General features: G+C 34.0%; 1 protein-coding gene across 1 annotated transcript; it reads right to left on the reverse strand.

Annotated features, from left to right (window-relative positions):
• Positions 1–6538: 6538 nt before the first annotated feature.
• Positions 6539–10425, reverse strand: LOC143573059 (eukaryotic translation initiation factor 4B1-like). The gene is made up of 3 exons (XM_077058038.1): positions 9589–10425; positions 8224–8865; positions 6539–7360 (listed from the first exon to the last, which is right to left on the reverse strand). The coding sequence occupies exons 1-2, from the start codon at positions 10326–10328 to the stop codon at positions 8244–8246; spliced, it is 1362 nt and encodes a 453-aa protein (XP_076914153.1). The 5' UTR covers positions 10329–10425; the 3' UTR covers positions 6539–7360; positions 8224–8243.
• Positions 10426–13457: the final 3032 nt, after the last annotated feature.

Raw genomic sequence — 13457 nt, forward strand, 5'->3', positions numbered from 1 at the left:
ATGCTTATGTTTATATACGCTTATGCTTATGTTTATATACGCTTATGCTTATATATTCTTATGCTTATGCTTATGCTTATGTTTATATACGCTTATGTTTATATATTCTTATGCTTATGTTTATATATGCTTATGCTTATATATGCTTATGCTTATGTTTATATGCACTTATGCTTATGTTTATATACGCTTATGCTTATGCTTATGCTTATGTTTATATATTCTTATGCTTGTGCTTATGTTTATATATGCTTATGCTTATGTTTATATACGCTTATGCTTATGCTTATGTTTATATACGCTTATGCTTATATATTCATACGCTTATGCTTATGCTTCTGCTTATATACGTTTATGCTTATGTTTATAAACGCTTATGCTTAGATATTCTTATGCTTATGCTTATGTTTATATACGCTTATGCTTATATATTCTTATGCTTATACTTATGTTTATATACGCTTATGCTTATGCTTATGTTTATATACGCTTTATGCTTACTTATGCTTATGTTTATATACGCTTATGCTTATATACGCTTATGGTTATGCTTATGTTTATATACGCTTACGCTTATGCTTATGTTTATATACGCTTATGCTTATGTTTATAAACGCTTATGCTTATATATTCTTATGCTTATGCTTATGTTTATATACGCTTATGCTTATATATTCTTATGCTTATGCTTATGTTTATATACGCTTATGCTTATGCTTATGTTTATATACGCTTATACTTATGTTTATATACGCTTATGCTTATGCTTATGTTTATATATGCTTATACTTATGTTTATATACGCTTATGCTTATATATTCTTATGCTTATGCTTATGTTTATATACGCTTATGCTTATATATTCTTATGCTTATGCTTATGTTTATATACGCTTATACTTATGTTTATATACGCTTATGCTTATATATTCTTATGCTTATGCTTATGTTTATATACGCTTATGCTTATGTTTATAAACGCTTATGCTTATATATTCTTATGTTTATGCTTATGTTTATATACGCTTATGCTTATATATTCTTATGCTTATGCTTATGTTTATATACGCTTATGCTTATGCTTATGTTTATATACGCTTGTACTTATGTTTATATACGCTTATGCTTATGCTTATGTTTATATATGCTTATACTTATGTTTATATACGTTTATGCTTATATATTCTTATGCTTATGCTTATGTTTATATACGCTTATGCTTATATATTCTTATGCTTATGCTTATGTTTATATACGCTTATACTTATGTTTATATAGGCTTATGCTTATATATTCTTATGCTTATGCTTATGTTTATATACGCTTATGCTTATGTTTATAAACGCTTATGCTTATATATTCTTATGCTTATGCTTATGTTTATATACGCTTATGCTTATATATTCTTATACGTATGCTTATGTTTATATACGCTTATGCTTATATATTCTTATGCTTATGCTTATGCTTATGTTTATATATGCTTATGCTTATGTTTATATACGCTTATGCTTATATATTCTTATGCTTATGTTTATTTACGCTTATGCTTATATATTCTTATGCTTATGCTTATGTTTATATACGCTTATGCTTATGTTTATAAACGCTTATGCTTATATATTCTTATGCTTATGCTTATGTTTATATACGCTTATGCTTATGTTTATAAACGCTTATGCTTATATATTTTTATGCTTATACTTATGTTTATATACGCTTATACTTATGTTTATATACGCTTATGCTTATATATTCTTATGCTTATGCTTATGTTTATAAACGCTTATGCTTATATATTTTTATGCTTATGCTTATGTTTATATACGCTTATGCTTATATATTCTTATGCTTATGCTTATGTTTATATACGCTTATACTTATATATTTTTATGCTTACGCTTATGTTTATATACGCTTATGCTTATATATTCTTATGCTTATGCTTATGTTTATATATGCTTATGCTTTTGTTTATATACGCTTATGCTTATGCTTATGTTTATATACGCTTATGCTTATAAATTCTTATGCTTATGCTTATGTTTATATACGCTTATGCTTATGTTTATATACGCTTATGCTTATGCTTATGTTTATGTACGCTTATGCTTATATATTCTTATGCTTATGCTTATGTTTATGTACGCTTATGCTTATATATTGTTATGCTTATGCTTAAGTTTATATATGCTTATGCTTATGTTTATATACGCTTATGCTTATATATTCTTATGCTTATGCTTATGTTTATATACGCTTATGCTTATGTTTATATATGCTTATGCTTATCTTTATATACGCTTATGCTTATGTTTATATACGCAGCGCTTATGCTTATATATTCTTATGCTTATGCTTATGTTTATATACGCTTATGCTTATATATTCTTATGCTTATGTTTATATACGCTTACGCTTATGTTTATATACGTTTATGCTTATATATTCTTATGCTTATGCTTATGCTTATGTTTATATATGCTTATACCTATGTTTATATACGTGTATGCTTATATATTCTTATGCTTATGCTTATGTTTATATACGCTTATGCTTATATATTCTTATGCTTATGCTTATGTTTATATACGCTTATGCTTATATATTCTTATGCTTATGCTTATGTTTATATACGCTTATGCTTATATATTTGTATGCTTATGCTTATGTTTATATACGCTTATGCTTATATATTCTTATGCTTATGCTTATGTTTATATATGCTTATGCTTATGTTTACATACGCTTATGCTTATGTTTATTATGCTTATGCTTATATATTCTTATGTTTATGCTTATGTTTATATATGCTTATGTTTATATACGTTTATGCTTATATATTATTATGATTATGCTTATGTTTATATACGCTTATGCTTATATATTCTTATGCTTATGCTTATGTTTATATACGCTTATGCTTATATATTGTTATGCTTATGCTTATGTTTATATATGCTTATGCTTATGTTTATAAACGCTTATGCTTATGTTTATATACGCTTATGCTTATGTTTATATATGCTTATGCTTATGTTTATATACGCTTATGCTTATGTTTATATACGCAGCGCTTATGCTTATATATTCTTATGCTTATGCTTATGTTTATATACACTTATGCTTATATATTCTTATGCTTATGCTTATGTTTATATACGCTTACGCTTATGTTTATATACGTTTATGTTTATATATTCTTATGCTTATGCTTATGTTTATATATGCTTATACCTATCTTTATATACGTTTATGCTTTTATATTCTTATGCTTATGCTTATGTTTATATACGCTTATGCTTATATATTCTTATGCTTATGCTTATGTTTATATACGCTTATGCTTATGTTTATATACGCTTATGCTTATATATTCTTATGCTTATGCTTATGTTTATATACGCTTATGCTTATTTTTATATACGCTTATGCTTATATATTCTTATGATTATGCTTATGTTTGTATATGCTTATGCTTATGCTTATGCTTATGTTTATATATTCTTATGCTTATGTTTATATATGCTTATGCTTTTGCTTATGTTTATATATTCTTATGCTTATGCTTATGTTTATATATGCTTATGCTTTTGCTTATATATTATAAGCATAAGCATACTTATGTTTATATATGCTTATGCTTGTATATTCTTATGCCTATGCTTATTTTTATATATTCTTATGCTTATGGTTATGGTTAAATCTTGAATCTTTATAAAGAGATTCAATGGCTAACGGTTGACTAACGGGTCAAAACTAGTAGTGTTTTTGGTTATGGTTAAATCTTGAATCTTTATAAAGAGATTCAACAACTAACGGGTCAAAGTTTGTAATTTTTTGTTCTGGAACAGTTTTAGTCAAATTGTTTTAAATTTTATGACTTACAAACGCGTCTATTATCACAATAACTATATTCATTATATATGAATAGGGGTTTTAATTTCTGAACTATTATGTGCAGCTGACAAACTATGCTTACCATATCTAAGTGCATATGTGGATTCAATTGGAACAAATTTTCGACACGGTGCTAATTTTGGAGCAAGTGGTGCCACCATTCAGCCCACGGACGCTTTGATGCTAGACAAGACTTTTAACCCTTTAACTCTTCCTGTACAACTGCCACAGTTTCAACAATTCAAGCGACGAGCTTCGGATTTGTATCTTGAAGGTATACACAAGCGCGCGCGCACACACACTAATATATATTTCAAAATATGCTATAGAAAAAAGTAGTAAAATTAAAGATCGTCTTCCAAGGCCCGGTGATGATACTTGGGCCATTTACACATTCGACATAGGACAAAATGATCTTCATGCTGGGATTACATGTATGGAAGAAGAACAAGTGAAGAACTATATTCCCTCCATAATAAATGACTAATCTTCTGTTGTTAAGGTATTATTACATTTAAATGTTTTTGAATTTCATTAATGTTTTTTCAAAAAATAATAATGTGTTTATTTTGATGGTTTTGTTATAGAAACTTTATGAAGGAGCAAGAACATTTTGGATTCATGACACGGGTCCAGTCGGATGCCTGCCATTTTTTGTCAAGAATTATCCACCGGCTCCTGGAAATGCAAACAAAATCGGGTGTGTGGAATCGTACAACAAATTAGCACAAGAATTTAATAAACAACTCGAAGATGAGGTGTCAAAACTCGCAATGCAACTTCAAGAATCGTCATTCGTGTATTTTGACGTTTATTCTCAAATATTTACTCATTAGCGAAGCAAAAAAATATGGTATGCAACTATTTTGACTTTCACTTTAACATAGGTCCAACTCGGTCAAAAGTCGGAGTACTCGGGATTACTCGGACTCCAAGGTCAACTCGGCCACAATTTTTTTATTTTTCTTTTTTATTTTGTTTTATTTTTTTTGTTATTTTTTTAGTAAAAACTTAAAAATAACAACAAAACATGAATTTTTTGAATTATGTTTTTTTTAATATGAATTATGTTTATTTTGACGTGAATTATGCTTATATTAACATACACACATATATATATACATACATACATACATATATATACATATATATATATATATATATATATATATATATATAATATCCAATAATTAGTTTATGCTATATTTATTATGTCCGAGTACAAGCCGGGTACCCCCTACAAGGGGGTCGGCCGCCTAGCGAGTTTTATAACATTGGCTATGGGTTTAGTATAAACGGGTTTGAGTTAGTTTTGGGTCTAACCTATTAAACTAATGATGTAGTCGAATGTTTGCAGGCTTCACGGATCCGTTAGGGCAATGCTTATGGGAAGACGGGGACGTTAATAAAGTTTGTGACATCCCGTTAAGAGTATATTAGTTGGGACGGTATACATTATACTGAAGCAGCTAACAAATGGGTAGTTGATCACCTTCAAGATGGGTTTGTAAATGTAACCAAGATACCCCTAACCGAAGGTCCGAATCTTGTTGGCACGTTTCGGGTTGTCAGGGATAACGTTAAAACTTAAAAGAATTACTTTTGTTACCAAGGTGGCGCCATTTTCGCACTTTATGAGTCGGGAAATGTCAAGTTGAGGTGTGGGATAAGGTTTTCGTTATTTTGGAATAACAGTTTATGTCGGAAACTAAAGCGTACAATATGTTGTTTTTATAAATAATATGAGAAAAGAATTCACTTAGAATACTTTTCTATGAATAATACTATTGGGATGTATTGTAATACGATATAACAATATCGCATTAACATGAACTTTACGTGTTTGGATTCTGGTCTGTTTCTAGTTGAAAGTGGAAACATATTAAGCTAAACCGATATGCAGGTTGATCCACGTGTTGGCAAGTTTACTTTTTATGCAATTCTAAGATGTTTTATGTTAGAACAAACTTAATAAAGCTTTTGTTCTTGATGTTTAGTTTGTTTTTATAATATTAAGATTAGGTAATAAACATTGACAAAATGACTCTGTGGCCCAATGGATAAGGCGCTGGTCTACGAAACATTATTAGTTTGTTTTTGCAATACTATTAATATATGTACATTTTTTTTCCTATTTACATTCACTCAACTTTTTTAAAATGTGTAGCAAAAAAAGTTAGTATCCAAAAACAAGAAATTCGTTATCTTCTCTTAAACATTAATTTGCTGTAACGGGCTGACAAGATTCGGTTAGGGGTATCTTGGGTTTATTTACAAACCCGTCTTAAAGGTGATTAACATACTATTTAACGGGTTCGTGCAAGCTTTAATAACGTCCCCCGTCTTTCCATAATAAATATTTCCCTAAAGGACTGTGACGCCTGTAAACATTCGACTACATCGATGATAGGCAACCAAAATCTTAACCATTGGAAGCCGACTCAAACATGTTTATACTAAACCCAAACCCGCAAATTCTCGTGTTAAGGATTTAACATCAAGTATTTTTTTAAGCAACGATCAAAATAGTTGCTTACTGTGCTTGTTTGCTTGACTAACGAGAGAATATTTGACAGACTAAACATCAGCGTACACCAACGACAATAAGAGTCATGACAATAAGAATTCTCGTGTTAAGGATTTAACATCAAGTATTTTTTTAAGCAACGATCAAAATAGTTGCTTACTGTGCTTGTTTGCTTGACTAACGAGAGAATATTTGACAGACTAAACATCAGCGTACACCAACGACAATAAGAGTCATGACACCCACCCCTCCCACGAATATTATATCCACGTCCCATAACTATCATATCGATCCATTAGTTCTAAACTCTCTAGTCTCTACTGGTTTGTCCGAGATTCACTTTTCATGTTAGGTTTCGACCTCACTGGGCTATATGCTCAATGCAATGCACATACAAAGAACTGTTGTGGCATAGGTCGAGTTTTTTGTGTAGGACGGGTTTAGGCGTAACTTTGACCAAGATTATCAGCAATGGCATCTACTATAGAGGCGTAAACGAGCCGATTTGATTAAAAAATGTTGCACACAATATCAACCTCCAAAAGTTTACTCAAAAACATAACACAGATCATTAACTATGATACAATATAAAACACACACAGCATAGGAAAATATTTGATTAGATAGAAAGTAGCAACTACTAGTAAGTACTAGCTTAATGTGTCTGTTCATACAAACTAACAAACCCGAATCCGAAAAATCATCATTAAGATGAATAAACAAGTTAAGATCTAGTTACCCCATTCTCTATTTACAATCAAAATTAGGAGAGTGTTTAGGTGACAACATAATATGATATAACCTCTCTCCTTTACCTTCATACATGCAGCAGTCAGTCATAAACTAGTTTTTACGGTCACAAAAATGTTATTATTACTTCTTCTACTTGTAACCAAAACACATCCACTTTTACCATCTGTCCCTTGAATTTGACCTGTCGATAAAACATCAAAATCACTAGTTATATATAATCAGCCGCCAATTTTCGAGAATATAAGGGCGTGTTTGGTTCACGGAATTCAAAGAAATTCGTTGGAGCTAGAGTTTAACCGGTGTGTTAACCAGCTTTGTACACGTTAACCGCGCCAGATGCATTAACTGATGTTGGTTAGGCGTCCAAAGCCAGTTAACGTGTCGGGCTCCCACGTCAATTAACGTGCCACATGTCGGTTACGCATCTGACATTGGCGTACGTGGCCCGTTAGGGTTGATATGGTTTGAAGTAAAATGTATAATGGGTCAGAACAGGTCAAACTAAAAGAAGGAAAATGTTGAAATGCGTAATGGGTTGAGGACTTGAGATATCAAAATTCTCTCAGAAAAAAAATGAAAAAGATAATAAATGATAACTCAAAATATAAATTAAAAACTAAAAAGGTAAAAAAAAAAAAACTAAAAAGTTTCTTCCGTCGTCCTCGTTTAAAAAATAAATAAATAAATAAAAAACCTCAACCCAATCCAACTTATTCCTTCCTTTAGTTTGACCAATTCTGACCATTATACATTTTACTTAAACCCATATCAACCCTAATGGGTCACATTTTCCACCCATACCATTAACGTGCCCGTCACAGGTAATGCGTCTGGTGCCGGTTAACGCATCATCATGCCTCGGTTACGCGTTTGGTAAGTTGCGGACGTAATGATGGATTCCATTTTTTCCTTTAAATTCTTATTCCTTTTGGAAAGTTTTAATTCCAAATCTAAATTTCAATTTCGTTAAAAAATATATTCTGCGAACCAAACAAGCGCTAAATTAAATAAATAATATTACTTTAACTTAATGAAAATGCATACCTTCCAAGTTCTCTGCTACCCTAGAATCCTCTATTATCCCTTCCACCCCCAAACCCTCGTCCGTCTATACCACCTCTCATCCCAAAATCTCCACGAAACCGAGGCCTATCTGAAAAGTCAACACTTCTGGAGCCATCAAGCGAGCCCGATTGAGAAGGTGGTCTTTCATAAAAGCCCGGACCCATTATCCCTGACCCCGAACCTAGTCCTTCGTAAAATCCTAAGCCCGCTCTTCCTGACCCAGAACCTGGTGTTTCGTAAAATCCTGAGCCCCCTCTTCCTGGCCCAGAACCTGGTCTTTCGTAAAATCCTGAGCCCCCTCTTCCTGACCCCGAACATGATCTTTCGTAAAATCCTGAGACCGTTCTTCCTGACCCAGAACCTGGTCTTTCGTGAAATCCTGAGCCCGCTCTTCCGTACCCGGAACCTGGTCTTTCTTGGAAGCCCGGTCCCATTCTTCCTGAACCAGAACCGGGCCTTTCGACAGTCTTTTGAGCAAATCGAAGCTTATCATCCAGATCACGGGTCAATTGTTCCAGCTCCTTTTCTTTCTCAAGTATTGTATCATGTAAACCGGTTTGGTTTTCCCTTTTTAAATTATATATTTCTTCCTTTAAATTCTTTTCTGCCTCGGTCTCAGGCCTGAAAATCAATATCCTTTTAGATATATTTAACCATCTATATAAAAACCTTGAAGAAACATAAAAAAACAGGATAAATATCTACTAAAATAAATAAAAATCACAGAAATTTTGGAAATTTGGTAGCATTAAAAATGTACCAAGTGACAAACATGCCTTTTGTAAGTCCTTTTAAGGCTATGTGTAGTGGAGGGGCTACAAAATGGGGCGTTTTGTGCCATGTGGCGCTCCGGTCAGCAAATGATAGGTTTTTGTTTTAGGGGTGTAGTGGTGTTGTAGAACAATATATATATACATATACATATACACCACACACACAAAAATATAATAATATATAAATCAAACAAAACAGGCGACAAAAAACACTCGCACCCCCCCCCCCCAATCGCCCTATTTGTCGCCGCCTGGGGGGCGGTGTTCAGCCCAAAAAACGCCCATTTTTTTTTGTTTTGTCCCCACTACATGTGGCCTAATAGTCATGACATTAAACAACTAAAGTGATAAATTATAAACTATAAATAAACAAGGTGACTGCTTTAAATGGATAATATGTTTGTAGTGCATAATCTACATTGATTGTATCCTAGTAATCATCCATAAAAGTATATGTAAATCACTAAATCAACTATTTTCAAAGTTAAATTCATAAAAGTACATAATCTAGCATTCTAGCAATCATTCATAAAACTATATGTAAAACTGTAAATTCTCAAAATATTATAACCTGCCAAGACGACGTCGCTCTAACTCCAAATCAATCTTCCGATAATCAACACCTTTCTCCTTAAGCAAAACCTCTCTAGGCTTCGCACCCCCAAACGGATTCACCTTCGCTCTCGGTTTCTCCACACCCTGGACTTCACCAGACACCTCCACCGAACTACTGTTCGAATGCGAACTTGTTGGCCGACTGTTTATCCTCTTAGCCTCATATTCCATCTCACTTTTCCTCCAATCCATACCCTTCTCCGCCAATATCTCCTCCCTCGGCCTCGCATTCCCAAAAGGATTCAGTTTATTAGCATCCGTTACCGCTGTTACCGTCTCAGCTACAGCAGGTTCGTGCTTACGTGGCTCTAATACCAACCGTCTCCGTTGCTCCGGCTGTCCTGTTCGTTGTTGTTCAAACTGTTCGAATTTATCAAATTGTTTAAATCCAGCGGAACCGAAACTTGGTGATCTAACAGGTACTGATGTAACAGGTTTCTTATTAACAGTCCAATTATCAATACCATCAGCTCTAGAAACACCTCCAGTGCTTCCGAGCGAACTATACCGGTTCGGTCTAGTACCGATATCAAACGACGGCGTTTTCTTCGCCATTAACCAATTATCCACCTCATCCGCCCTAGACGGTTGATCATACTCCGAATTCCGAGTAACCGAACCATCGAATCCTCCGTACGATCTCCTGTTATTATTATTTCCCCACGGACCGTCACCAACCGGTTCTCTATCTCTCATCCTCAGTCCACCACCGGTCCGACCGCCACCACCGCCGGTCCGACCGCCTCCGTACGACGGAAAACCACCACCACCGGTCCGACCGCCTCCGTACGACGAGAAATGTAATACCCGTAATTTGAATTAATAATAATAATAATAATACAAGGATGGTTAAAATGTAAATGTTTAAATTAGTTAAAATTAGTTTGAGGACTAGTTTTGCCAATTTCTAAAACACAATTTGAAACCAGGCACACACCTACGTTCCTTTCCGATGACTACGTGAGAACAACAAACAAGATTATATCGGGATTTGATTTTTGTTTATAACTCGTTTAAATGCACGCACACACACATATATATATATAAACGATAATATCCATTCAGAAAAACCATCTCTCTCTATCTCTCTGCCGTATACACCACCGCAGCCGCCCCGTGAATTTGCCGGAAACTGTACCACCACCTCCACTGCCAAGTACGTGTCAGTTGTCATCATCGTCTAGTTGCCGGAGCTAGCCATCACCACTGCTTGTCGGAGAACTACCGCAAGTTTTTCCGAGTTACACCACCTACACCGGAATCACGAGTGTCGCCGCAGCCACCGCTACACGAGCTTTCGCCGACGCCGCTGGTAGCCATGCACCACCGCTCGCCTCCACTTTTCTATATTAAGTCGCTGTCACCGGGAACTCGTTGAGTGTCACCGCCATGAATCCACGTCGTTGTAGCCACCATCGAAGGTAACAGCCTAACACGCGATTGATTTATGTTCTCTGTTTTGTTTCTACCGTTTTGAACGAATTACCCAAAATATAAAGTTAATGTGTTAAAAGATGCATGGAGCAAGGTTTAATAATTTTTGGAAACAGTTTTCACCCTATGATCATTTGTTAATTCAATTGTTTTCAAACTGAATGTTACATGTTAAAACCACACTTTGCGAACCAAACTGTTTGTCTTCTTTTTTTTAAAGGAATAAATAAATAAGGTGTCTTGGACTCTATAACCAACCTTAAAAGTGTTTTGGAAAAGTTGACAAAGCACTGGTGATAATATACTGCTTAATATTATGTAAAAATATGCAAATGGGGTATTTAAATAAACTACTTTATAAAATATCTTTTGAAAACTCAAAGAGATGCAATCCCAGTTAAACTTTATAACATAACTACTGGATTGATTAGCTATAGTGTAAATCGATACATATACAGTAAACAACACCAAATATTTAATTAGTACATGAATACCAAAATATAATCTAAGTTGCAATGGAATATTGTAGGATCGCGTGTCGGTTAAGAAGTACTTATTCACTGTGTTTGTACTCATCGTATAAGGTACGGTTTCCGTCTTTGTTACTCTTAGTATTAATTATATTCTGTTACTTGGTAGTACGGTTTCCGTCTTTGTTTCCTCTTAGTATTATTAATATTCGGTTACTTCATAGTACGGGTTCTTGTTTTGTTTCCTCTTAGTATTAATTATATTCCGCTACTTCGTTGTACGGTTTCTGGTTTCTTTGACTCGTAGTAGTAATAACTTTTCATTACTTTGTAGTACGGATTCTGGTTTCTGTCACTCATAGTATAAATTTTATTTTGTTACTTTGTAGTACGGTTTCTGTTTTTGTTCACTTTTAGTATTGACTCTATTCCGTTACTTTGTAGTACGGATTTTCGTTACGCGTCGGTTATTTTGAGTTCAGTTATTTTATATAATATATTTTAGTTATACGACTTTAGTTCAGTACTCTGTTACCCGAGCATTTCTGACTTGTCGTTGGGGCGTCAACGACATGGCACTTATCGTGACAGTGCGTAATCAAAGTTCACGGCGTCTCTGAAAGTACTCATGTAGTACCTTGGCCACTTAGAGGCGTATAGATCGATCTTAGCTCCGACTCCTGACTCATGACTCCTGACATGGCACTTATCGTGACAGTGCGTAATCAAAGTTCACGGCGTCTCTGAAAGTACTCATGTAGTACCTTGGCCACTTAGAGGCGTATAGATCGATCTTAGCTCCGACTCCTTACTCCTGACTCCTGACTTCTGTTTGAGATGGAACAATGTGTGCACGCCACCCACACCGTCTCTTTGGTGCATGGACTAGCTAGCTGTGTACCCCTCTGTTTAGGCTCTGGGTGCTTCCGTATTACACGACCTATTTATTTTAACATCATCGTCGTGTATTTTAGTAATTATATTTTGTTTCGCTATATTTCTGGTCTGTTTTGATATGTGTATATGCATTTGATTAAATTTGAGTATATTCAGATTACGTCCCGATCGTGTATCGGATTATGTTTCGCATTTAATTATAGTTCAGTTAAATGTTACACGTTATATGTTACACGTCACACATTATATGTTACAAGTTATATGTTTCTGGCTCTGGGTGTTTTTGTTATAGTTCTGATATATTTCCGCATGCGTTTGACCATGTTCTGGCCAAGTGTCGGATCACACATCCGAATTTTATTAAGTATATGTTTCAGTAAAAAGGTTGGTTTCGAGTTTGAATTGAAGTTCGTATATTTATTCTCTTACGTCTGTCTTTACCTATACTATTGTTCTTTCCGTTACTGGGCAATTTTTGGCTCAGCCGTGTTTTCTTGTTTTGTTTTTCTTATTTTGTTTTCAGGTAATCCGGGATTCTGGGTATTTTAGTGATGAGAGATAAAAAAATGAAGTTCAAGCTTCTAAAAGTTAATTCATTTTGTTTAATAATATGACGTAGGTTGCATTAATTTTTGTTGTATTTTGGATTGTGGCGTTGATTTGATATCTGTAATAGTAACACGTTAGCCTGTTCCGGGTTGGGGTGTTACAGTTATGGTATCAGAGCAAAGGCTCTTTCCTGTAGAAAACTTAAACCTAAAAGTAAAACCTGTGAGGAAATGGGTAGACGTTGGGTTAGGGTTTCATGTTTCCTGTCATTATTCATCATTTTGTGATTTTCCCAATGTCAGTAAGAAACCCGTCGTTGTTAGAAATAGGCGTCTTTTTAACCTTATAAATTAGTCAAGTACAATGAGTTAAGTTATTCTGTCTTCTCCACCGCTTGCGCTCTATGACTTAAGAAGTGACTTCCGAAGACATTGTTTGAAGCCACCAAAGAGATCATGACTTTGACTAACCCTCT

This window comes from Bidens hawaiensis, unplaced genomic scaffold (assembly GCF_021521415.1).
Source record: "Bidens hawaiensis isolate Kalapana, Puna unplaced genomic scaffold, B.hawaiensis_p1.1 tig00026193_1, whole genome shotgun sequence".
Taxonomy (NCBI): Eukaryota; Viridiplantae; Streptophyta; class Magnoliopsida; order Asterales; family Asteraceae; genus Bidens; species Bidens hawaiensis.